This window comes from Bos indicus x Bos taurus, chromosome 2, assembly GCF_003369695.1.
Source record: "Bos indicus x Bos taurus breed Angus x Brahman F1 hybrid chromosome 2, Bos_hybrid_MaternalHap_v2.0, whole genome shotgun sequence".
Classification (NCBI taxonomy): Eukaryota; Metazoa; Chordata; class Mammalia; order Artiodactyla; family Bovidae; genus Bos; species Bos indicus x Bos taurus.
In genome coordinates this window covers 36,249,216-36,276,824 of record NC_040077.1, presented here as the reverse complement: position 1 = coordinate 36,276,824, position 27,609 = coordinate 36,249,216, and the positions used below count along the sequence as shown (strand labels likewise).

The following is a 27,609-nucleotide window of genomic DNA, read 5'->3' as shown; positions in this document are numbered from 1 at the left end:
TTATCAGAGAAATGCAAATCAAAACCACTATGAGGTACCATTTCACGCCAGTCAGAATGGCTGTGATCCAAAAGTCTACAAGCAGTAAATGCTGGAGAGGGTGTGGAGAAAAGGGAACCCTCTTACACTGTTGGTGGGAATGCAAACTAGTACAGCCACTATGGAGAACAGTGTGGAGATTCCTTAAAAAACTGGAAATAGAACTGCCTTATGACCCAGAAATCCCACTGCTGGGCATACACACGGAGGAAACCAGAATTGAAAGAGACACATGTATCCCAATGTTCATCACAGCACTGTTTATAATAGCCAGGACATGGCAGCAACCTAGATGTCCATCAGCAGATGAATGGATAAGAAAGCAGTTGTACATATACACAATGGAGCATTACTCAGCTATTAAAAAGAATACATTTGAATCAGTTCTAATGAGGTGGATGAAACTGAAGCCTATTATGCAAAGTGAAGTAAGCCAGAAAGAAAAACACCAATACAGTTTACTAACGCATATATATGGAATTTAGAAAGATGGTAACAATAACCCTGTATATGAGACAGCAAAAGAGACACTGATACATAGAACAGTCTTGTGGACTCTGTGGGAGAGGGAGAGGGTGGGATGATTTGGGAGAATGGCATTGAAACATGTATAATATCATATATGAAATGAGTCACCAGTCCAGGTTCGATGCACGATACTGGATGCTTGGCGCTGGTGCACTGGGACGACTCAGAGGGATGGTACGGGGAGAGAGGAGGAGGGAGGGATGGGGAACACGTGTATACCCGTGGTGGGTTCATGTTGATATATGGCAAAACCAATACAATATTGTAAAGTTAAAAAAAAAAGAGGTACAAAAAAAAATGTTGGAGATAAGAATTTTGATGGAATGTAACATTTGAAATGTTTCCCAATGTTTCTTCCCTAAGAACAAAGAGGAAACTAAGAAGTTTTGTTTTTCCCCTTCTGTACTTTGTCTACCATGAAGAGTAAGCCATGAGGTTGTAATGGATAAACGGGAGCGAGAGAATTGGAAATGCTGATAAGACACTGCTGCTGCTAAGTCACTTCAGTTGTGTCCAACTCTGTGTGACCCCATAGACGGCAGCCCACCAGGCTCCCCGGTCCCTGGGATTCTCCAGGCAAGAACCCTGGAATGGGTTGCCATTTCCTTCTCCAAGGCATGAAAGTGAAAAGTGAAAGTGAAGTCGCTCAGTCGTGTCTGCAGCCTACCAGGCTCCTCCGTCCATGGGATTTTCCAGGCAGGAGCACAGAAGGCAGAAAGCTGACAACAAGATATGCTACTGCTGCTAAGTCGCTTCAGTCGTGTCCGACTCTCTGCGACCCCGTGGACTGTAGCCCACCAGGCTCCTCCGTCCATGGGATTCTCCAGGCGAGAATACTGGAGTGGGTTGCCATTTCCTTTTCCAGGGGATCTTCCCAACCCAGGGATCGAACCCAGGTCTCCCGCATTTTTGCGGGCAGACCCTTTAACCTCTGAGCCACCAGGGAAGCACAGGGGATTACTAGTAGTAGTAAAGTCGCTTCAGTCGTGTCCGACTCTTGCGACCCCATGGACTGTAGCCTGCCAGGCTCCTCTGTCCATGGGATTCTCCAGGCAGGAATACTGGAGTGGGTTGCAATTTCCTTCTCCAACAACAAGATATATGTTGGTCTAAATTCTTCCATGGACGAGCTATTAGATTGAAGAAAAATTGGGTTTTGCTTGGTTGTTATTTGGGGCAGGAGAAGAGAATGTCATATAACAATGGTCCTTAAATATTTTTGCTTGCATACTCCTAAAAGAATTTTGGAAAAAAATCCCTCCCTACATTTCTAATTTGACATTTAAAATTTTTTATAATTAAGATGCAATTTTCATCATATTATAATGACATTTAAAAGTAAAAACATCGTGTCATCCTTTCAACACATCCAGTGGAATATAATATCATAGCCTATTTTTAGCCTTTTATTTTGAAATAAGTTTAGCTTTATAGAAAATTTCCAGCACAGTACAGTATCAGCATAGTACAGAGAATTTCTATACACCATTCACTCAACTTCTAATGGTGCATATCATATAATAGTACAATCTAAAACTAAGAAATTACTACTGATATAATACTGCTAACTACAAATTTTATTATAATGTCACGTTTTCCCACAATATCCATTTTCTGTTTCAGGATCCAATTCAGGATTTTACCTTGCCTTTAGTTGTCATGGCTCCTTATTCTCCTCCAATCTGTGACATTTCCTCAATCTTTCCTTATCTTTCATGACCTGGACACTTTTGAAGTCATCAATTATTTTGTGTAATGCTTGTCAATTTGAATTTGTCTGATTTTTTTATTGTTAAATGGGGATTACGCATTATTTGGGTAGATACCAAAAAGTCATGTGCCCTTCTTAGGGCATGATGCTGGAGGATACCTGATGCTGCTGTGGCTTATTACTGCTTATCTTAACCCTGAGGTTTCTCTTATAAAGTTAGTACTTTCCAGTTATAATAGAAATGGAATTCCAGTTATAATTTGTGACTATTTTGGAGGCAATATATTAAGGCTATAAAAATTTCTGTTTCTTCTTAAATGTTCACCCACGAATTTTAGAACACGCTAGTGGATCTTGCTGTAACAATGATTACTGTTGTGTTTTATTAATGGTGATTTTTGTCTCTCTCATTCCTTCTACGTTTTTAATTGAAATTCTTCAGTAGAAAAGAACTGCTGCTTCTCCTTGATTTGCTTACTTATTTATTTACATTAATCTGGACTCATAGATATTCTATGCTTAAAACCCCAATACTGTTATTATTTTGTCACTCAGTGTTCCAATTTTGACCATTGGGAGCTCCTTCAGTTTGGTCCTGTGTCCTTTGGACATGATCTCATCTTTTTGTGAGCATTTCCTTACTTTCTGTCATCATAAGATATTCCAGTTTCATCTTGTATTTTTCCTGCCCCAGACCTGAAACCAATCACTTCACCAAGAAGCCCTAATTCTTTTGATTGATAATACCATAACAGTTTGAATTCTATCATAATCTATTTAAAAATAGAAATACAAACAAACTTTAGCAGTCAAAGATTCTTGTTTCTTTTTCTGTTTAGTCTTGTATTTCCATTCCAATCCCCCTATGAATTTTATCCTAATGTAATATATTTTTATTCTTGAAACTATTTTATTCATTTCCTTGTCATATTTGCCTACAGTAAAAAGATAAGTTAAAATTATTTTTAAAAATTTCCCTGTGAACATAGGCTGTGTTACACATTTTCTTCTGTATTGAGTTTCCATTACAATTACTATTATAATTATTATCTGACAGATATGAATATATTACAATGGTTGATAAATAGTATATATAAAAATAAAATGTTATATTTCATCTCTTAATGAAATGTATGTACCATAGATGAAATTAATTAATATTAATTTAAAATTGCTAGCATGAATCAAGATTCAGCATGAATTCTATTCTCCCCAGCCCCTTTCTTTTGTAGCTATATGTGCTGAGAAAGCTGGCAGAGGTTGTTGGTGCTCACTATTGTCCATTATCCTCTCCTTCCTGAGCATACTGGGAGACCTCCCAGGCTTCCCTGCAGTTAGATTGGACCCTGTGGCTAATTCGGGCCAATGGTATATGAGACGAAGTGCCATGTTGTGCTTCTAGACACAGAAACTTCAGAGTTCTCTACTCCTTTCTAAATGACTATCAATTATGCCTATTACTCTTTCACTTATGGGCACCTTGTTTTGCCTGGCATATGAAGGTTGGGAAAAATAAAATATTGTTAATTGTATCATACTTTGGTCAATACTACTTTTCTATTAAATGTCTTTATTTTATACATGCTTTAATCCAAACACTTGATTTGCATATACAGTTCATCCAATTTAATGAAAAATTTCACCATAAAACATAATTGGTAAAGCCAATCTTTATTGTCAAATGAGCCAAATAAGACAATGTTCAAAAAAATTATGATTTCATTTTTCAGTTCAAATAAGCATGATAATACTCTTCCCCAAAGCTCAGTTAGAAATCTAAGATAAATAAAACACAGAGCCTTGCCATGAGCTTATAAAGTAACACTTCAGGGTCTTATCAACAGTTGCACTGTCTTTACTTTGCTTTTCTGAGATATTCTCTCCAGATACAGTCTTTCATAATAGACAGGGGCTGTCTCAAAGGAAGGTAGTTATCACTCCTGCTGTTTATATGTATGTATATGAAATGCATATTAATTTAGACTATCCCAACATGGGCAGAATAACCCATTTCTAATTTATCACTTCATCCTTAACAGAAAAATGTATAAAAAGAGGGAAAGACATGAGAATAAATGTGGATTTAAGAATTCCTTTATTAAAAGAAATTTCACTGACATCATTATTTTGAAATTTTTTTCTGTCTTTGGTCCATGGAGGACTTTACCAAGATAAGGCATCATCATCATATTTTGAGTAAAAGCCATGTCTTTTTTTTTTTTTTTTTTTGAGGTAGAGACAGACATTTCTGCTAAAAGAGATGGGAAAGAAGAACTAGCATGACACCTTGATCTCAGGCAAGTAACTTCTAAGAAAGAATATGTTTAAAGGTTAAAGCATCTGGAAACTGAGCTCCCCAGCAATATCCCTGCCCTGTATCCCTTGGAAGTCTTTATGTACCCATAGGGTACATGTTCTCAAGTTAAAGGCTGTTTACGTGGAGAATGTATTTCAATAGCCCATGGAAACTACATAATTAACAAGGAGATCTTTAACTTCCGTCAGGCAGAGGTAAGGGACCACTGAGGCAACCAAGGCTTTTGGAGATAGAGGCCCTACTGTGGATGTTTAGGAGGAGCCTGGACCCACGAATAGCTGAATAGAGCAAAGTTGGTGCGGATGAGAAATAAACCTTTGTTGTGTGAAGTCAATGAGATTTGGGGATTGTTTGCTACAGTATTAAGCCTCCTGACTAAGAGAGTAGCTGATGATGCTACTGCAGATGTGACGTGGCTTTACTGTCTAGAATTGTAATATCCAGGTGGAGAATTGAATGGGAATCACGGACAATTCTCTAGGGAGCGGCAGTGCCAGGGAAAACCAGGATGGGGCCAAACCAAGAGACTAGACTACATGTTACACCAAATACAGACTCCATAGAGATGCCAGCAGGATTCCCAGTCAGTTATCACCTACTCTCCCTGAACCACAAGACACAAATGAAAGGAATGTCACTCAGTTGTGTCTGACTGTTTGTGACCCCTTGGACTATACAGTCCATGGAATTCTCCAGGCTAGAATGCTGGAGTGGGTAGCTTTTCCCAGGGATTAAACCCAGATCTCCCACACTGCAGGAAGATTCTTTAACAACTGAGCTATAAGGGAAGTCCAAGAATACTGGAGTGGGTAGCCTATCCCTTCTCCAGTGGATCTTCCTGACCTAGGAATCGAACTGGGGTCTCCTGCATTGCAGGCAGATTGTTTACCAGCTGAGCTATCAGGGAAGCCCCCACCACAAGGATACAACAAGTTTCATATATCCAATCACCATTTTGAGGAGGGAATGTCAACTTCAGAAGACTGAATGTTTATCTAATGAGACCATGTAATGCACCCTTGATAGGAAGTGGAACTTTCAATAGAAGAAGCATGTAAACTGAGACAGTTGAAATTGGAAGAGCCCAAGATATGTTCAGTTGGAAATATCTTTAAAATTTCCCATCACTCAGAGCTATAGAAAATAATTGACCCTTTTTGGAGGGAGCATATTAATTATCCAGTCCCATCACTTCACGGCAAATAGATGGGGAAACAATGGAAACAGTGACGGACTTTATTTATCTGGGCTCCAAAATCACTGCAGATGGTGACCGCAGCCATGAAATTAAAAGATGCTTGCTCCTTAGAAGAAAAGCTAAGACCAACCTAGACAGCATATTAAAAAGCAGAGACATTATTTAGTTAACAAAGGTTCATCTCATCAAAGCTATGGTTTTTCCAGTAGTCGTGTATGAATGCGAGAGTTGGACCATAAAGAAAGCTGAGCACCAAAGAATTGATGCTTTTGAACTGTGGTGTTGGAGAAGACTCTTAAGAATCCCTTGGACTGCAAGGAGATCCAACCAGTCCATCCTAAAGGAGATCGGTCCTGAATATTCATTGGAAGGACTGATGCTGAAGCTGAAGCTCCAATACTTTGGCCACCTGATGCGAAGAACTGACTCATTGGAATAGACCCTGATGCTGGGAAAGATTGAAGACAGGAGGAGAAGGGGATGACAGAGGATGAGACAGTTGGATGGCAGCAACGACTCAATGGATGTGAGTTTGAGAAAGGTCCGGGAGTTGGTGATGGACAGGGAAGCCTGGTGGGCTGCAGTCCGTGGGGTCACAAAGTGTCCGACACGACTGAGCAACTGAACTGAACTGAGTTTGTGACCCTGCTACTTTGTTTCTTTTCTTGTATATCTATGAAGTCTAGCTCAGTTAAAAAATAGTTGTGGAAGAAAGTTTTTTTTTTAAAGTGCACGTATATGAATAAAGCAGAATATCTCAGTACTTCTTATTTCTGTACTTTCATTAATGGTAAGTAGCGTGTGACCTGTCCATGGGGATGTGGTTTAATACTAAATATCAAAGTACAGAGCACTGATGCACAGTACAGTTTTTTCCTGCAAAATCACTTTACTAATGACATACTTTGTCAAATTTTTATGTGTGACTGACTATTCACTTCAATATACCTTGACTGGAAAGATAGTTGATTAGCAGTTTTTAGCAAGACAACCGACAAGAACAGAACTTTAATTTCACTTGACAGATTATTAAATTGGGCTAAACATCTGGTTAGTCCAGGCCAGTTCTTCTTTTGAGTCATAAACATACAACTGCCACATAATGTACTATCTTAAAATAAAAAATAGTCCCTTAACAAACAGAATTATGGAAGTAGATTGTCTCAGCGTGTAATGACACAGCAGTAGCAAACAGCTGCTTTTGGACTCTGTATTAACTGTTTCAGGCCACAAAGACTTCATTCTTAGGACACATTCTTCAAATTGTGTTTCTAATGATGATAGTTTTCCACGTAGAGGCTTATTCCTACTTCCTCTAAGCTTCATCCTGTGACTGCCACCAGTTTTGAGGAAGCTGGTTGTAATAATGAAAATGCACCCTCTAGGGAGACTCTCCCAGTCTCTCTCTATCGTAGGCCCTTACTTAGTCTTCATACCCACCTGCTATTTTATTCTTATATGTTTCTTGACTGCTTTACTGTTGGTTTTCCTTCATTAGAAACTAAGTGCTTACCCCAGTACCTCCAGTTTCTAAAATGGCTCTTGGTTCTTAACAGGAACTTGATAAACATTTATGTAATGAGTAAAGTTTTGAATATTGACTATGAAGTCTTTTTTGTTTATAAAAAATGAATGAAGACCAAGTCTGTGATTTTTAATTTATGTATTAGTATCATGCTTTTATTTTTTACTGACCAGACTAACTAGTCCAATGCAAATGGAGATGGTTCCCCCAAACAATAATTTACTAAATAAACTCTATATAGCAAAGGTATCTAGATTACTCTGGAGAGTAATTTTTTAGTACTTCTCATCACATCCTCTAGTCTCATTCTGATGAAACTGTAATTCAGATCTTTAACTTTTTCCCTTTAAATTCAAGTTACATTTTACATCTTTTGGTTGTTATGAGTGGTCTAAATTTATATCTTTAGTCTTAAATAAAGCTTATAAATTTTAACAGTATTAAGATCTCAATATATTCCTTTGAGCTTATCTATAAGGTTTTTTTTAAAAAACTAACTTTGTTATCATTTAGTAATTGATGATTTTAGGTCACATTGCATGGTTGCTTTTGAAAGAGTACTGCTAAAAGATCTTTACTATTTAAAGAAAGGTTATTTTCCTTTAGTTTGAGAAGACAGAACTAATAAAAATGAATGTCACCCTAAATATTAGTATAGAGTCCAGAACCTGTGAGTATTAAGCTGAGATATTAGTGTTTTGCAAACCCTGCTGTTAAACTGATTGAATAAAAACCAAACAAGAATCCTCTCTGAAGCCTTTTCTCTTTCCTTTCTTCTATGAGTGTAGGACTTTAAAATTTGTTTTGCTTCCCACCCCGCTCTCTTTTCATGGAATGAGTATTAGTAAACATCTGAATAGATATCAAATTAGTTTAAAAATTCCCCAGAATTTTTGGTAAAAGCATATTAATGCAAAAACCATTATTCATGTTGGTTTGAGGGGTCTCATTTGGGAGTTGCTTTTAATAGTTCTTGTTTTCTGAATAATAAGCACTGTAAATTTTCCCCCTTTTAAGAATAGATCACAGTTTGAGGAAATAAATAAATGAACACCTATCTGATTTGGTTACAATTCAAAACCAGTAATCATTTTAAGAATAACGAAGATGGTAACACAATTGACATTATAGTGGCATCTGGTCTGTAAAGGAAAATACTCTTCTTTGCTCATTCTCACCGCCGTGATGTTCTCTCACTTCGTTATTACTGGTCATTCTTCTCAAGATCAGAAATGAGAATATTTTCTTCTAAATGTACTGTACTAAAGTTGGCTGAAGGATAGTAAGGATTTCTAAACTGAGCAAGTCTCCCGAAGATAATGTGACTGTGCTTGTACATGCAGAAGGAAAGTGTGGAAATTGCCAGAATTACTAGCAGTGTCAGTGCTACTGTAAGAGGTATAACACTGTGACTTGGTCCTGCAAGGAGATGAAAAAAGAAAACTTCAGTGACAATGAAGTCAGATAGTTACTGTCACATAGTTACTTTCTATTTTATTTCTATGAAAAATCAAAATGTTCTCTACTGTTCCAAACCTACCTTTTCCTGGATGCTTCTTTACTGTGTGAATATCTAAAATCAAATACAAAGATATTGAGATGAAATTTTCCTTTTAATTCAGCAAAGTTATGTCATTACTTCAGAAAATGATGGCCCATGGATCAAATCTGAGCACATGTTTTTATAAATAATGTTTTATTAGAACTCAGCCATGTTTCTGTTGTCTTTGGCTGCTTTTTTGCTACAGTTGAAGTGTGACAGAGACCATATGGCTCCTATATCCTGAAATATTTACTATTTAATCCTTTACAAGAAAAATTTGCTGACCCCTGATTTATTTAATCATCAATACTAGTGCTCACAAAGACATACACTGCCTTTTTTTAAGCTGAAGAATCCTCATCCAGTCTCAACACTGTGCTGCAATAGAAATATGAGTAAAATATAGTCCCTGCCTACAAGGAACTCAGTTTTGTTGGGATCTGATGTGGAGTTGGTCCAGTAATGATAACCTCCCTGGCTTTTTGCAGATTTAAAAAATGAGTACCTTCTCATGTCTCAAGAATCTTGGGAAATGAGTAATAGCTCTTCCATTCAAAAAGTTTGAGGGTTCCTGTTTGAGGATCTTCTACTGAAAGAATGTATCTTTTCAAGGAAGACTCTATATCAGAATTTAAACTCTGCTATTTTTTATCTAGGCAAAGATCCAGAGAAATATACAGGGAATGACCCAGAGAAAGAGAAGTAAAGGACTTGTCAGTGGAGGACTACTTGGTGCAGTACTTAAGACCCATGAAGAAATGTCAACATTGTTACCAGTAACAAAAACACAGTTATATATATATATATATATATACATATATATATATATAAAACCTTGATTTTGCAATTTAAAAACAATACTGTATGATTTTACATAATATTATTGAAAACGTAGTATTGTGTATGTGTAAGGATACTTTTCAAAGAAAGACTGATGAATGGGTATTCATTCTCTGGATGGAGGCAGTGGGCAGGTATAGAAGGGACACATGGAATCAGAAAATTTGGAATGTAGTCCTCCCTGTGGCCTCAGTTTGGACAAGTACTTTTCTCATCTGTAACATGGGAGTGTTGTATCTGTTTCACTGCCTTGAAAACTTGTCGTGAAGGGTAAAAGAGGTGCCCTGTGTAGTACAGGAAACCTTAAAGATTTGAACAGATATGAGGTGTTTCTAATTTGTTCTTGATAGCTGAATGCTAGTGGTTGCTTAGGCATGCTATTTATTAGGTTAGCCATGTTTTCCACACAGAGCTGATACCCACACTTTTGGAACCTCAAACTTTGGTTCCTACACCTACCAGTTTTTGCTTTTTCATTGCCAGTATCTAATCAGTCACTAAAGACTGATGATTCTCTTTTCCCATTTCCTCCCTCCATTTTTGTTCATTTTGTTCATTTGTGCTCAAATTACAACTGTCTCCCTTACATCCACTGTAGGTATCTACAGAGCACTTAGGGGTTCCCTGTGTCCTTCACCATGAAGTTCAGCTCTTTAACCCAGCACTCCCTGTGGATGGAGCCTACAGAAATATGCTTTTACCCCCATCACCACCTAATGTGGGCTAGCCTTAAGTTCATTCTTTATTTCTGTCTTTAGTCTTACTGAAACGTTTGTCCAGTATTCTTTCCCTCCTCTATTCTCCTTATCTTTTACTATTACAAAGCCTCATCCCTTCTCTAAAGTCTTCTTCAGGAGCCCAGGCCACATCAATCCCCCCTTCTTTATAATACTGGCATTTAGAAAATGTTGTGATTATTATAAACATCTTCCACTGTTAATGATCCTTACTGTCTTAGAAATCTCTATCATTTGCAATTGACTAGAATTTTCTGGCTTATATTTCTAAATTTTCATCACCACAAACTGAGTATATAGCTCCAGATGAAGTTAAAATATGATTTATAATATACTATGCCATGCAGTAGAAAAACACATCTACTTATCCACAGTAAGGATACCTAGACCTGAATTATATTTCCTGTGACCAAAAATGATACTTTAAAATTCTGAGTTGCAGTTGCCAAAATGAGAGTTGCTTGTTTGCATTTCCAGCTCTATTTGCTTGAGGTAAAACTGTTTTTTTGCCCATTAATATAACAGCCAGATGACACAAGAAAGTCATAGTTTTTGACTTGATTTATAATGATTTTTTTCTGCGTATGAGAGAAAGCTGGTATGTTCTGTAAATTATTTGATGTAAAACAAGACAATAATGTCAGAATCTATTTGAATACTCTCTAAATACCTGAATTTTAAAAGTTTTAAGTGTAAAGAGGTGGGTCAGCTTTAGTCAGGGTGGAATCAAATGAGTATTTACCTTTGAACTTTACCCACCTGCTTCCATTTTACATATAAATCCCTTTTTGTCTTGACACGAGGATAATTGCCACACTCCTTCAGGAATCCTCAGGGCAACACACAGATGGGGTTTGAAGTGGTACACCTCTGGCTTCCGAATACCCCAGTTTGATTGATCTGTGGGAGTTCCATCAAACCACTTTATGGTTTCATCTGTGGGAAAAAAACACTAACTTATTATGAATTGCGTGCATGGTTATCAAACATACTAAGTGTTGAATAAACCATAGAAAGCAGCCCCTAAATTTAATGCGACTCTCCTTATCTGGTGCATTCAGTTCAGTAGGTGCAGTCATGAACTCATCATCCAGAGGTAGGTGTTAGCAAAGCTGTCTTGTGAACAACTCTCTTTAGGCTAGATACGAGCTTCTAATGTAGTTCATTTGAGATATCATGTTTCTTAATATAAAGTTGGAATTTTAAAAGTTCTTTATCATTATAACCAACTTAAATCATTTGAAATCCTAACATCTATATCATTACAAAAGAGCTCACTTTTTAAAAGAATGTTACAGTGAGCTTCTTTAAAAAAGCAAGCCAGTGGTGTACCAAAAGGTGAAGATGCTGGTAGAATCCATCTGTGTGTAAGTGATAAGGAGGCACCTTGTATGAAAAGGATTTAAAACAAGCAGTATAACTAAGCATACATTTGTCAGCTTGTTTATTATCACCCTGGTCTAGAAGTTTTAAGCAATATCTGTGATTGAAATACTTTTCCTTGCCAGTGTGGACCCATCCTCCACCTTGGTATACCCCTGTGACAAGTTCTCCATTCCAGTTTAAAATAATTTTCTTTACAAGTACTTTCTTTGTTTATTTATTTTTAATTGGAGGATAATTGCTTTACAGTGTTGTGTTTGTTTCTGTCATATATCAACGTGAATCAGCCACAGGTATACATACGTCCCCTTTCTTCTGATACAAGTACTTTCAATAACCGTCAACAACATAAAGAAAAAAAATCATACTCTCATCTGATTACAAACTCGGGCTTTTATGAGAACCAAATAACAATTCTGTTAGCACTGTTTATCACTGGGACGTTTCCATAACTCTATTGTGCTCTTATATGACATTTTGGAACCCAGGATATTTTAAAGTAAATACGACTTTGATGTCTTATGACTAAGTCTGCAAACACAAAGTTCCAGTCAAACATCTTCATAATGTGAGATTAAGTATAAAATAAACTTGTTTGTTTTCATTTTTGGTTTTCTGGGATTATTTCAGAGAACAAGAGGGTATAAAAAAGGGTTAGCAACGTTGTCTTTGGAAGAAATGGCTTTAGGATTTGTGATATTTTTTTCACAGCAAATGTACCCAAGGAGAGCCTTCTGGTTTGCGGATGTCATTTGCATCAACCTTGACCACTCTGTATTTATTTATGCCTCTCCTCTTTTCTACCCAAGTTACTTACTGTCACCATCAAACTGAGCATTCAGCCAAATCATCTGGACTGAAGAACGGAAAGCTAAAAGCTCTTCTAGAAGAAAAGAGTTTTCAGCTTCATCTTTGATTGTTAAAAGATTAGAGCCTATAAAAGAGACAAATAGCAAATGGATAAGTATTTGTGTATGTATGTAAATATAATTAAAATAATAATTCATAAAGCTCAGGCTTTGACACATATAAATCAATAAGTTAGAGCACTCCCTCACACACCATACACAAAAGTAAACTCAAAATGTTTTAAAGACTTGAAGGTAAGACGTAACACCACTAAACTAGAGGAGAGCATAGGCAAAATATTTTCTGACATAAATCATAGCAATATTTTCTTAGGTCAGACTCCTAAAGCAAAAGAGATAAAAGCGCTGTATACCAGAAACTAACACATTGTAAATCAACTATACTTCAATTAAAGAAAAGCTCAGGTTTTGAAAAGTGAAAATTTCTATTGTAAATAAGTAATTTTTGATTAAAATTGTAAAGGTAATATGACACATTAAAAGATGCAAACTGAAACTAAATAGACATTTCTCCAAAGAAGACATACAGATGGCTAACAAACACATGAAAAGATGCTCAACATCGCTCATTATCAGAGAAATGCAAATCAAAACCACTATGAGGTACCATTTCATGCCAGCCAGAATGGCTGCGATCCAAAAGTCTACAAGCAATAAATGCTGGAGAGGGTGTGGAGAAAAGGGAACCCTCTTACACTGTTGGTGGGAATGCAAACTAGTACAGCCACTATGGAGAACAGTGTGGAGATGCCTTAAAAAACTGGAAATAGAACTGCCTTATGACCCAGCAATCCCACTGTTGGGCATACACACTAAGGAAATCAGAATTGAAAGAGACATGTGTACCCCAATGTTCATCGCAGCTCTGTTTATAATAGCCAGGACATGGAAGCAACCTAGATGTCCATCAGCAGACAAATGGATAAGAAAGCTGTGGTACATATACACAATGGAGTATTACTCAGCCATTAAAAAGAATACATTTGAATCAGTTCTAATGAGGTGGATGAAACTGGAGTCTATTATACAGAGTGAAGTTAGCCAGAAAGAAAAACACCAATACAGTATACTAACGCATATATATGGCATTTAGAAAGATGGTAACGATAACCCTGTATGCGAGACAGCAAAAGAGACACTGATGTATAGAACAGTCTTTTGGACTCTGTGGGAGAGGGAGAGGGTGGGATGAGGGAGAGGGTGGGATGATTTAGGAGAATGGCATTGAAACATGTATAATATCATATAAGAAATGAATCTCCAGTCCAGGTTCGATGCAGGATACAGGATGCTTGGGGCTGGTGCACTGGGATGACCCAGAGGGATGGTATGGGGAAGGAGGTGGGAGGGGGGTTCAGGATGGGGAACACGTGTATACCTGTGGCGGATTCATGTTGATGTATGGCAAAACCAATACAATATTGTAAATTAATTAGCCTCCAATGAAAATAAATAAATTTAAATTTAAAAAAAAGATGCAAACTGGTACTTAAAGCATAGATTGTTAATTTGGGAGAACAGTTAAGATTCATATTCAGATACATTCAAAGGGAACACTTTCTTGGGAATGTGCAGTATCCTGAGACATCACCTTGGGTTTTTCATTGTATTCTGGACATGGAACATATTAGCTGTAAATTGAATAATGTTTACTTTTTCAATTTTTTTCCACCTTGTCACACCACCGATTGAAGCAAAACAACACAACGTGCTGCCACTTCACCCAAAAGCGGCGTTTTCACTCTGCCCTTTCTTGACAGCTCAGCAGGTCGTTAGCAAAAGGCCCACTGAGTGCTTTTAAAAGAGGGCACTTTTTCAATTATTTTTGTTTTGCTCCTGAAGTCACTAAATTATCAGACAAATGAAGAAACGACATTGTTTACTGAAATGTCAAGAAGGAACACATTGAAAGCATTTTACCACCACAAAAGAATTACCTTTCTTTTTGCAAAATTCATGAGCAGCCTCAAAACTTGTACTCTCTAGGACTGTAGAAAAACTGTAGCAATTACTTTTGAATTTTATCCAGGGAATTGATGTTTCTGAGCACAACTCTAGGCGTCCAGACAGTCTTGTTTCTACGAACAAAATCAGTTATGATTTCAGGGTGGTAACTGGGTTCATTTGTTGAGAAAAACATTGTATTACACTCTACGAAAGACCAAGATAAATATATGTAATGAGATTTTCATGATAATACTCTGAAAGAGTGGGTTTAATGTAAATGATCACAAAACTGAAATGGCTTATAGCATGTCTGGCAGAAATAATCTTTACCTATACATAATAGGGTATATTAATGCATAGCTTCATAGGCTTAGTTTGGGTGCTATCTTTCATATTTACAATTAGTATTGGAAAAAAGATTGGAAAAACTGGGGAATGAGATTCATAGAAATACTAGCAGCTGAATGAAGTTGACAAAAGGCACTTCGAATGAACAAAATGTATTCCATTCAGTGGTGAAGATTTAGTAAATCCTCCTGCTAGTTAACTTATGAGAGAAAATAAATCATTCAGTAAAGTATCATAACATAGCACAGCATAACACATCATAATATAACATAACATCATAACAAAGTAACACGTCATGTCATAACATATCATATCATGATATAACATGACATAACATAACACAACATATAACTAAGTGGAATTTGGGATGGACTTTGCTTCAAAGGGCAAGCATGAGAGTCAGACACATCCACTCTGAGATCCTAGGTGTGTGGCTGTGGGTATCTATCTTCCCCACACTCCCACACACATAAAAGAAAGTTAACAATAACATCTTTCTTACAACTTAAGCAGTTTAGATGAGCTAGTGTCTGACAACTTAAGCACTTAATAAATGCAGTGTTATTGAGAAAAAAAGGATAATTTTATGGTATTTTAGAAGGAGAATTAGCTTTCCCAATATATGTGACTATAATTTACATTTTTGTCCTGAATTGTTTTGATCTGAAGTCATATAATATGTGTGCTATTTGACTTACAGTATCCCAAGTGTAAGTAAATACATGCACACTTACTTAAATGAGAGATTTAAAAAGAAACCAGTTAGTGTTAAGGAACTCTCTTTTTATGTACCAAAGCAATCAAAAGAAAAGGGCCCTGATTTAATGGGGTAGATACGACATCAGAGATCAAGGAAACTAGGCTTCTACTCCAAGAAGTAGTTGTTAGACATCTATGAGATCTTCAGGAAGCTATTTAATGCTCTGAGTTTAAGTTTAATCTTTAAAGTTCACCTGGTTGGACGAGGTGACCTTTAAGTGTAATGAGATTTATTGTCATTATTACCATGTTTTATATATGCTGCTGCTGCTGCTAAGTCACTTCAGTCGTGTCCGACTCTGTGCGATCCCATAGACGGCAGCCTGCCAGGCTCCCCCGTCCCTGGGATTCTTCAGGCAAGAACACCGGAGTGGGTCACCATTTCCTTCTCCAATGCATGAAGGTGAAAAGTGAAAGTGAAGTCGCTCAGTCGTGTCCGACTCTTAGTGACCCCATGGACTGCAGCCCACCAGGCTCCTCCGTCCATGGGATTTTCCAGGCAAGAGTACATATAAGTATAAATATTATTACTATGATGATGATGGTCCTAGCATCTTATTAGTCTTGGACTTAAACAAATCCTCAGTATTCAAGATCCTCCAGGTATTCAAGATCCTCCACACCGGCTCCTAACCTATGGTTCTAGCTTGATTTCCCACTTCTCTCACCATAAACCTGCCATGCAGGAAAATCCCAACACCAGCTTTACTTATACATGTCCAGTCCTTTCTTCCTTTCATGTGTGCCCAAGCCTTTCTGCTCAGAGTGCCTCTCCATGTCCCAGAGTTTCCTGATTCCACCCATTCATCAAGACCAATCTCCACAGTCATGTCCTTTAAGAAACCTTTTTACTTTCCCCCAAATGGATCTAATGTGTCCACTTTCTTGCTAACCCCCAAAACGCTTGCTATGGTTCTTATATCATTTAGTAGCCCTGCCTCCTGTAACAGTTTTTTGTCTGTATATCACCTACCAGACCAAATCCTTCTTGAAGGCAGATAATTCTTTCTACTTTCCCTCAAAGCTCCTGCTTAGCACAGTGCCTTGCATAGTACAGGTTTACAGCACATATTTCTTGAGTTGAATAGAACCTACCAGTGGGCACTTGACAAATGGCTCCTTGCAGATACGACTCGCAGGCTGTGCTACTCCAGCGTCCACTGGTGTCAGCAAAAACACAGTCACCAAGGAAGGATGATTCATCATCTTTCCAAAAAGTGAAGGAGGATTTGGTGCCATCTGACCAGTCAAAACTAAGACCATTCTGTGGAGAGAAATTGAACCATCATTTCCTTGCTGTGAATGCTGGTGGCATCAGCCAGTGCTGTCTGAGCAGCCCTCAATTCACACATGGATTTTTATTTCCACTTCTAGACATATTTTAGGAAGCCTAGGACAGCTTGTCGGAGAAGGCAATGGCACCCCACTCCAGTACTCCTGCCTGGAAAATCCCATGGACGGAGGAGCCTGGTAGGCTGCAGTCCATGGGGTCGCTAAGAGTCGGACACGACTGAGCGACTTCCCTTTCACTTTTCACTTTCATGCATTGGAGAAGGAAATGGCAACCCATTCCAGGGTTCTTGCCTGGAGAATCCCAGGGACGGGGGAGCCTGGTGGGCTGCCGTCTATGGGGTCACACAGAGTTGGACACGACTCAAGTGACTTAGCAGCAGCAGCAGCAGGACAGCTTGTGAGTATGGCCTGACAAAAAGGACTCTCTGACACAAGCAGTATCTCTTTTAGTTTTTGGGAATCCTTGGTTCCTGTCCATCAAATTTCCCAGTACGCAGTCAGAGTGAAGCTGTTCTATATCTTGTTTTTTATTGTTGTTGTTTAGTCGCTAAGTGGTGTCCAACTCTTTTGTGACCCCATGGACTGTAGCCTACCAGGCTCCCCTGTCCATAACATTTCCCAGGCAAGAATACTGAAGTGGGTTGCCATTTCCTTCTTCAGGGGATCTTCCCAACCCAGGAATCAAACACACGTCTCTTGAACTGGCAGGTGAATTCTTTACCACTGAGCCACCAGGGAAGCCCATCTTGTTCTTTCCACCAAAATAAATTTAAGATTGAGCCACAGGTTCAGTCCCCGGGTCAGGAAGATCCCCTGGATAAGGAAATGACAACCCACTACGGTATTCTTATATGGGAAATCCCATGGACAGAGGAGCCTGGCGGGCCATAGTCCATGGGGTTGCAAAAGAGTCAGATATGACTTAGCAACTAAACAACAACAGCAACAAAGGTTCACACATGTAGTTGAAAACATAAAAGTGCCAAAGAAAACTTGGCTAAGTAGTTTATGCTCTTAACATCGGAATCTCCATGTATGATAAAAGAATCCAGAGACCATAAAGCAAAATTGCCTATAGAAAGTTGAAACATTCTCTAATAGAAAAATACAATAAGGAAAACAACAACAATAACAACAATAAATACAACAAACAGCCATGAAATACCATCCTTTCAGCTATCTGGCAAGGATTAAAATTTTGACATACCCAGTGTTGACAAGGATGTGAAAAAACTAGGTGTTATCATATACTGCTGTTAGCATGTAAATTGTCTCAAGCTTTTGGAGGGCAATTTGGTACCACTGCATGTTAAAATTTAAAGTGTACTTAGCAACTTCATTTCTGGGGATTTATCCTACTTGTACAAGGATATTTATTGTGCCCTGTTTGGAATTGTGAGAACTGGGAAGAACCCAAAAGTCCATTCACAGAAGAATGGTTCAATAAGTTGTGGCATATCAATATATGCTGCTGTCTCAAAGACTGTATTAGACTTTTATAAGCTGACACAGAAAGCTGTACAACCTATATTAATAAAAAGGCAAGGTTAAGGACAGTATATATATAGTATGAGCTCACTTATTTAAAAAAGAGTATACCTTTTAATCTATTACATGTATATATATATATGTGCATACACAGAAAATTTGTAAATGACACACAAGACACTGTTTACAGTGATTGACTTTGAGGAGTGGAACTAGAGGTCAGGATTGAATAGATTTACTTTTCATTATTTGAGTAACCACTTTCATTTAAAAAATATTATTTTCCAAACCATATCACTAGAGGGGAAAAATAACATACATGTTAAATTACAAGGAGTACTGAATTAATTAATGACCAAATTTTTAGGCAGGAGGCATGATTCATTTTTCTTGGGGATTCTTTAAATGCAGCAAATTACCCGACTTCAGGTGTTTGAGTTCAGGATGTATTCTAGTGCACATATGAGGCGGTATCCTGAAATTTCTCAGACATCTTCAGAGAACCTTTGAAGGGTATTAATTTCCAGAAATTAGGCAAGTAGTTATTTACTCTAAAAAGGGACACCTTTATTTTGTAGTCATATGCTGCTCATAAGGTTGGTCAATATTTACTGTATGCTCATAGTATTAGCTGCTCAGTCATGTCCGACACTTTGTGACCCCATGGACTATAGCCTGCCAGGCTGCTCTGTCCACGGAATTCTCCAGGAAAAAATAATGGAATGGGTTGCCATTTGCTTCTCCATTGTTCATAGGGTTGGTCAATAGTTATTGTATAATCCAATTACTTAAATGTTACATTTACTGTTATTTCATGACTCTGTTTTTCTGTGGTAATGTCAGTGGCTATCTCACTAAAGAGGTAGATGTGAAACTTAATTATGCAAGAATCATACAAGGGATTTTAGCAAACCTACATCTTCAGTGAACAGTCCAATCCAGTGGGCATATCCCACCCGGTTAAGGATAACAGTGAGGAAAGACTGGTGGTACTGGTCTGTAATGCTGGCCAGTTCTGCTCCATGCATCAGGCAGGTTTTTAGTGCTGTATACCAAGTCATATTTGCATTAATTATTTTGTAAGTTCTGTTTCCATATTCTAAGGTATTAGGGATTGGATACATATCAGATGTATTTATACTGTGTCCAGAAGCATCTAGAACAAGAACAGAAACAAAAATTATTTATAGCATCTGGATGAGAATAGGGGAGGCAAAGCTTAGCATGGATCCCAGTACAATGATTCATACTATTGTTAACATCAGAGTTTTTCTTCCCAGAATTGACTACTTCAAAATGAAGACAGTATCTGTAAGTATAGGTGACTCTAAAGGACAAAAACACTTAGAAAATTTAATGAATGAGTTTTTAAACATATATAAACATATACTGAATCATTTCTAGACTTCCTGTTTTTGATAGTCCCTTGTCAAACTGACCACTTTTTGGTGAAACTGATAGTGACCTTGTTAGGCAGGTTTAATTCTAGTAGGTACACTCAGCCTTATACATATATTAAGTTCTGTTGCTGGCAGAGCTTAATATTTACTAAGAGAATATTAACAACTATAATGTAGTCAAATACTGCTTGCAGACATAACTTACAAATGCATATTCTCAAATATAACACTATTAAACTTTTGAGACTGATAGTTGCTATCCTGTTTAATATTAATATAATTTCTAAAGAGAAGTTAAAAATAAGTTAATAAATGTTTAGAAATACATTACAGTTCTTATAAACCATTATTATTAATACGTCACCCCCTGTCAGAGTCAAGATTTATAAATGAAAAGACTAGGTTTTCCCACACATGATACTTGGTTCTTCGTGTTCCTGAGTGGCTGTGATCAAGTGAAAACCAAGCTCGTGTGTTATACAAAGATGTTTCCTCTTTGATACACACATTTGCCATTTTGTTCTGTACTATATTCAGGCTAAATTTAGGAATTCTAGAACACAAAGACAGGGTATTTCTGAACTGTCTGATCTAAAGTAGCTGGGATTTCTCTCTGTATACTGGTTTTATCACATTTGGGGTGAAAAGGAACATGGGGAGATGTAGATAGACCCGAAGACCTAGGACTCAATCGCAGACCTGACCCTGAATGGCTTAGAGACCTCGGCCAAATTAGTCAGTCTCTCTAAACTTCAAATTTCTGGTCTGGGAGAGATTACTAAAGCCTTTGTTAGAAGTATGAGGGTAAAATTCGAGGAGATGTTTATGTAGAGCACTTACTGTAGGATGTGGAACTCAGCAGGCACTCAGTAAATGCTACTTCTTGCTCTCCTCTCCTATTCTTGTCATACTCTCCCAGATAAAAAGGGCAGAGTGGGGATTTGACTTTTCCCGAAACTGTTACCTCAATGTAGCAGTAATACATATTGTAAAACCATTGTAAAACCAAAGTGAAACAAATCTATTCACCAACTAAATTTTTTTTTTACCAACTAAATTTTGATGGACCACACTTTCATCATCTGTTTTTCTTTGTAGAAGTCTGTTTACCAGCTGATGTACCAAGTCTAAACGTTATTTATACAAAACCAATATAACACCAAAGTAGCAATGTAATAAGTTATTAAAACTAAAGTTCCTGAAATTCTTTGTATGTGTGCCTTAATGCCATTTTAATTGACTCTCCCCACTAAGTCATGCACCTATATTTTCACATATATGAATTTCTCACTATGTTATTGATTTCATCATTTCAAAACATCAGTGATTTTGAACATTACAATATGCCATCTGCTTCCCTGAGAAAGATAGGTCCACTGGAAACCAAATTCAAAATTGGGGGTCTTGATTTAGCCCTTGTCTCTCTTTTCATTTAGGTATCTTTATTTTTTTGAGCAAATCAAACTCTTTGGGTTCTAAACCCAAGGCAAACACATATTCATATGACAAATAAAGAAGAGAAGCCAGAATTTGGATAGCCAGAATTTGTAGACCACAAGAACTTAATGTGGTTGAATAGTAATATAATAAAAATAGTAATAAGGAAAACAATAACTGTTTGTTAAACATATGCTGGAACTTGCTAAACATTGTATATATGTAAAGTCCATGAGATAATTATTATTCCATTTTACAGATGCAGAAATGAAGATTCGGAGAAGATGACAAACTTTACTGACAGTTTATTTACAGAGATGGGGTAGGAACCCAGGTGGTATTTGAACTCCACCACCACTGCTCTATACTGTCTCCAAAAAATCATGTATATTCTTAGTTCCAGAAATATCAAAGAGAGAAAGTGGTTCAGAGAGTACTGAAAAGATCAACATTATTGTTAATGTTGATTGTTACAATGATTCTATTCCTACAATAAATATAACAATTCTATTCTTAGAATAGAAGAGAATCATTGTATTTAACCAAGAGACCTTGAATATGTTCCTTATTTTTCCTAAGCCTCAAGGTCCTCATCTGTAAAATGGGGAGCCTTTTACCTACTTCATAGCATTGTTGTGAGGATTTTATGGCATAATACTTATAAAACGAAGGCACAGTTTCAGGTGCATCATAAGTGTGCAAGTAATGATGTACTGATATTATTTTATTCCTACAAGGCTCTGCTCTTCTCATAATACTCTTCCTATAACTGATCTGATATCTTCTTTCAGTTCCTAACCACTACTATTCTTAAGTGATAACTGTGAACTAGGAAATAGGGTTTTCCTGAAACTGCTTTTATGAGGATGGTTGATACTTAGTAGCATCAAAGAGTTCGCATGTATGTAACACTAAGAGGTATAATTCATATTCCAAGTAAGCATGTATATCCTCAGCTGCCTAGAATTCCACACAGCTCTAGACACAGACAATGGCCTTCTAGGGAAGCCTGGGACTGGGTAAAAGCAAGAGATGTGAGCTCTTGTTAATTGTTATTTTTACTACTCAAGGTCACTTAGAGTGCATCTCCATTGTTCACTGTCCCCACTGGCTACTTGTAGCACTATAGCTCTGGTATTTCATACCGGAAGTCATTGGGCGTTCTGATAATCAGATTTAGAAAAGTGCTGTATGCCATGTGTAGCCACAGATACCATTTTAGGATTCCTAAAAAGGAATTAAGTATTGAGTTGGCTTATTTCCTTGACTCTTTTGCAGTAATTTTTCAATGTCTTTTTAATAATCTGAACAGACACAATCCTACAGCAAGCAGTAAAACCTGTTAAATGACCAAAATGAATGCATAAACTTGGTCATCACTCAAGTGGTCTCTGGAGTCCTTAGAACCCCACTAGCGGGCGCAGCCCTGAGGTAGTAGAGATTAAGTGACCATATGTGTGTAAAGCTCAAAGAATAAATGTTGGCACTGTTAGCTATGAAACTATCATTTATACAGTGTGTAAACAAATGTGGAAGAGAAGAGTGGGCCATGGAAATGAAAGGAATAAAAAAGCAAATATTTCTTACCCTGCATTTTTTCACAAACAAACCCATAACCTTCTCTACAGTCTTCAAAATACCATTTTCCAGTGAAATGAAAATTAGGATTATTTGACAGCAAGCCACAGAGAGGAATGCGTTTTTGAACTTCAGTGGTGTTGTGATTTGGAATCTTCAAAAAAAATACATGTTTAAAAAAATGGTAACATATAACATTATTATAACACTGACATTTTTATTAAGAACATAATTTAAAAAATTCAAACACTATTATTCCTTTATTTGCATTTAATAAACCTGTTCACGAATCACTTTGTAACCCACAAAATAAATAAATAATTATTGTGATGAGTAATTACATCTATGGAATGCATGAAGATTATATGAAATTACATTATTAAAAATATATTAACAACAAACTAATAAAAATAAAACTTCAGTAAACAAGTCTCAAATAGGATCTCTTGCTAAAATGACTGATAAAAAATAATTCTTAAAACTTACATTTTTTGTATCAAATGGAGACCAATTAGAATATGACACAGGCCTTCCATTTAGCCATTTTTCATAATCATCATCTTGTAACCCTATCCACACATTAGTGGTATGGCCAAAAAGATTCATGGTAATGAAAGCTGAAAAATAAGAATACATTAGCAAATTTAATACACATAAACCATGTGGATAATCATCACATTCTGTTTATAGCTATGAGTTTATTTAAATGACAGCAAAACTTAATTACTAATCAATTGTAGGAATTCATTACTTTGTCCTTATTAAGGTAATACAGTCTCTTTCATTTTTATTCAGCTTAAATTGACAGAAATTAGCTGGCTAAACCTGGAATTTCATCATATCATTAACAAAACAATTTTCAATGTTCATTCAATGTCTTTCTAAGCAAAGGAGGGCTAATCGCTTATACTTAAACTAAAGTATACAATTATTGCCTAAATAGCAAATAAAAGTCTGTAGGGATCTAAAAAATTATACCATGCAATTATAATAGACTTTACCTCAGATTATTTTAGCTATTTTGAAATACTGATCATAAGTATGTCTTTATTATTTCCATTACTCCTGGTGAGACAAAAAGCTCTGAAAAATCAGCAGTTCCTAAGCAATGCAGTGTACTAACTTTTACAGATATCGTGATATAAACCTTATAGGTCACACTGAAAAATTAGTGTCACCAGCAACATAATACTTAAAATGTTGGTTTGGAAAGGTTAGTATTTCAGAGAAATGTTTTAATAGACACTTCAGTAAAAATGGCGATTTTTGCCTGATTGAACATTGAGTACGCTACCTTGTTCCACCTCATTTTCAATGGCAACCAGTGTCCCCCCTTCTTCAACACAAAAATCTTGAGCAGATGTCCAGTTCTTCCAGTCACTTGGGCCTTCAGGGATTTTCAGCAAAAGGCACTATAAAAATGTCCCAAAAAAACATTCATTTCCATATTTTTCTAAGTGAATTAAAAGTTTCCTAAACACACCGAGAATCAGCTTTGAAGATTCTTTATGATTTTCTTGGACAGAAGCGGCCCTTTTTTTTTTTTTTTCAGCTACTCCAAAGGTGTGGAAGCGAAACCAAGAGGACCAGCTTTCAGGGTGAGTCAGGCCTTCTGTGTATTTGCATCAGGAGGCCTCAGAGACAGCGATGTGTTTTGTCATGCAGGATGTCAGAACAATGTCTTCTGCTCAGTGAAAAATAGCATTCCTTCTAAAAAGAAGCCAACCTCACTGCAGAGTTTACAGGGGAGGATTTCATCTAAAAAAATTTATTTTGGTGGCGTTCATTTGATTTTATTTACAAATACACTCTCTCACTTTTAAGTGAGAGAGGAATCCTGGGGACTCAGACCACATCAGGTATTTAAAGTCCCTAAATACTTGGAGTCAGCCACGTGGTCCAAAAGTCAGTGAGGAAGAGCGGGAAAAGAAAAGAATGAGCCAAAGGGAAGAAAAGCAAGAGCAGGACCAAGGAAGCCTAGGAAGGAGAAACAGAAGGGAGGGGCACAACAGTGTCAAGTGGAACTCAAAAAGAAGGCTGTGCGGTTTGGCAGTGAGAGCTGCCTGTTACTCAGGAGAGAATCACGTCTGTGGCATGGCAGGAGTTACTCATTATGGAACAAGAGGTATGGAATGGTAACTGCTAGGAGAGTAGGCAAGTTGAAGAAAAGCACCCCCTCACTAAACTCTGTGAAGTTGAACCATGTTAGTCAAGCTATCTGGAATCAGAGGAGAGAAGGCAGAAAGATAGAAGAGAAAGCCTTAGGCAAAGTTCCAGAGAAGTCGGGAAAGACTTTCTGCAAAAGATATTCCGTGTGGATTATTCTCTCATCAACGAACATAGCCATCCTTGGTCAATGACGAATCTGAGCGTGAGATCTGCCACTGAGAAAATCCCAGCTACAAGAGTATTCTAGGTTAACGTGGCACTCTGCACTTGAGAGAGCATCCTACCCCATCCTTCTTTAATATCTAAATGTATCAGTCCCTCATCCTTTCCCTACCATCATGAACTTAAAAAGCAGAGACTAAATGTTGCTCCTCTTTGAACATCTCAACTAAGAAGGTCTTCAACAAGTATTTATGGAACAAGATAAAAGCCAATAGACCCTGAAATGATTGCAAAGTGACATTCTGAGGATTCTAGATTTAATCCAGTGGTTCTCAAACAAAACCACTTGCTCCTTAGATTATATTTTGATAATGTCTGGAAACATTTTGGTTGTCACGGTTCAGACAGGGTTGGGGGGTGGGGAGCGTTGCTATTGACATCTAGTGAGTAGAGACCAGGGATGCTGCTAAACATTCCATAACGCACTGGTCAGTGTCCCACAGCAAGGAATTAATTATCCAGACCCTGATGTCAATACTGCTCAGGTAATTCTTCTCAGAACTCAGTTCTGAACATGTCACCCTTTAAACCCTTCAGGGGTTACCCACTTTTGTCTTAGGACAAAAACCAGAAAGCCTGATCTAGCATGAAGTTGAGTTGCCAACCAAGACAGGAAATACATTTTCACTTTTTCTGATCCTCTTTACCTGTTTGCTTCACAAAGAAATGGAACTGGCTTTAAAGGATTTTAATTTTATAACAACTATCCTTTTATCTATTTCCTTTCATTCTGCCTCTTTCTTCTAATTATGAATTCCAAAGAGTGCCACATACTAATTATTAGGAAGTCTTATCATTTAATGTGAATTCACCTTGCGTTCAGATAGTCACACTAATGAACCATTCATAAATACCAGTGAACCTCACTGGTTCATTTAGCTCAATAAAGCTCTCCAGAAAACACACATACCCTCCCTCTTCCCACCCAGCCTCACCACTGCCCTGTTTGCTTCAGCCAACTGAGGCTTGACTAGCTTGACTATGGGAGTGTAGCCTCCCATTACCACAGCTTCATTGTATCTAAAAATATAACATGTTTACTAACACACTTTGAAATTGTGTCATTAATAATTAAAGCAAAGTAGCAAGATGAAATACAACACCCTTAATTTTAAATTGTTTATTTACTTACTGCTTTGCAAAATGTGATCAAGTTTAATGCATCTCTGATTATTGATGTGAAGTAAGGATACGACTGAAGCGACTTAGCAGCAGCAAGGATACCTTACTGTATTCTAAACGAGTTTTGCATATAAAAATCTTTTTTTGGTCTCCAGTCATTTCCAGTTCAAAATGTGAAAATGGAATTGATGATCTTTCTCCCAAATTTGGTCCTTTTCAGTGTTCTTACTGATGTTGAATAGCATAGTCAGTTATGCATTTATGTGAGTCTGAAACCTGATATTTTCTGACTCTTCAGTCACCTCCATCACCCCTTCAGTACTACCATCTGGACATCCCATTTCTGAGTCCTTCACCGTCTCCTATTCCCACTGCCCCACCATGATCTTAGCCTCAGGGACTTACTTCTTGTCTGGACTATTGTAGTATCCTCCTAACGGCTCTTACTTTCCTCATCCTTGCCTTTTTTGGGTCTAGTTTTGGTACTGCAGCCTGAATGATTCTTTTCCCTGATCATGTCCCTCTTTGGTTAAAACGCTTTGGGGTTTCCCACTGCTCTTAGGATAAAACCAGGAACTCGAACACAATATCACCCTTACCTACTTCTTTTGTCTCACTTTCTGTATTCTAGTTCTCTATGCTTCTTTTATTGTCTTCAATATATCACATTCCTTCTCACCACAGGTCTTTAGCACATGTTGTTTCCCTTACTTTTGATGCTTCCTGACCTTCTGACTGCCTCAGTCAGGTCTTCCTGTTATATACTTCTATGGAACTGTCTAACTCTCCATCACATATGCCAAAGTTGTAAATTAGAGTTATTTTCCTGATTAATTTACTAATGTTTTGTCCCCTCTAGCCTATCAGCTCTAAGAGAGAAGGGACTGTATTTGTTTTCTCTCACCACTGAGTTGCCAATATGCAACACAGTTAAATGGAATGAATGAAAAAAGTGCTAAGAATCTGAATAATTTAAAAGAGGAGAGCATTTTCTTTAAAGAAAGAACTATGCTATGCATGAAATGAAATACTGGCTAATCTAAAACTAGATGGTACAAAACACTGGCTAATCTAAAACTAGATGGTCTTCAATATTCATTGGAAGGACTGATACTGAAACTGAAACTCCAATATTTTGGCCTCCTGATGCGAAGAA

General features: G+C 37.3%; 1 protein-coding gene and 1 non-coding gene across 2 annotated transcripts in view; both read right to left on the bottom strand.

Annotated features, from left to right (window-relative positions):
- Positions 1-6,786: 6,786 nt before the first annotated feature.
- PLA2R1 (phospholipase A2 receptor 1) overlaps positions 6,787-27,609 on the bottom strand; it is a 134,261-nt gene continuing 113,438 nt past the window's right edge. Inside the window, exons 21-30 of the mRNA XM_027559683.1 lie at positions 24,235-24,352; positions 23,427-23,557; positions 22,950-23,094; positions 19,443-19,681; positions 16,840-17,008; positions 14,628-14,768; positions 12,639-12,755; positions 11,198-11,374; positions 8,859-8,891; positions 6,787-8,737 (exon numbers count right to left, since the gene is read on the bottom strand). Of these exons, the coding sequence (XP_027415484.1) occupies positions 8,523-8,737; positions 8,859-8,891; positions 11,198-11,374; positions 12,639-12,755; positions 14,628-14,768; positions 16,840-17,008; positions 19,443-19,681; positions 22,950-23,094; positions 23,427-23,557; positions 24,235-24,352 (1,485 nt within the window). The 3' untranslated portion in view covers positions 6,787-8,522. The remainder of the gene's footprint in view (positions 8,738-8,858; positions 8,892-11,197; positions 11,375-12,638; positions 12,756-14,627; positions 14,769-16,839; positions 17,009-19,442; positions 19,682-22,949; positions 23,095-23,426; positions 23,558-24,234; positions 24,353-27,609) is intronic.
- Positions 14,362-14,497, bottom strand: LOC113881710. The gene has a single exon (XR_003508124.1). It is a non-coding gene; the product is annotated as a small nucleolar RNA SNORA21 (small nucleolar RNA).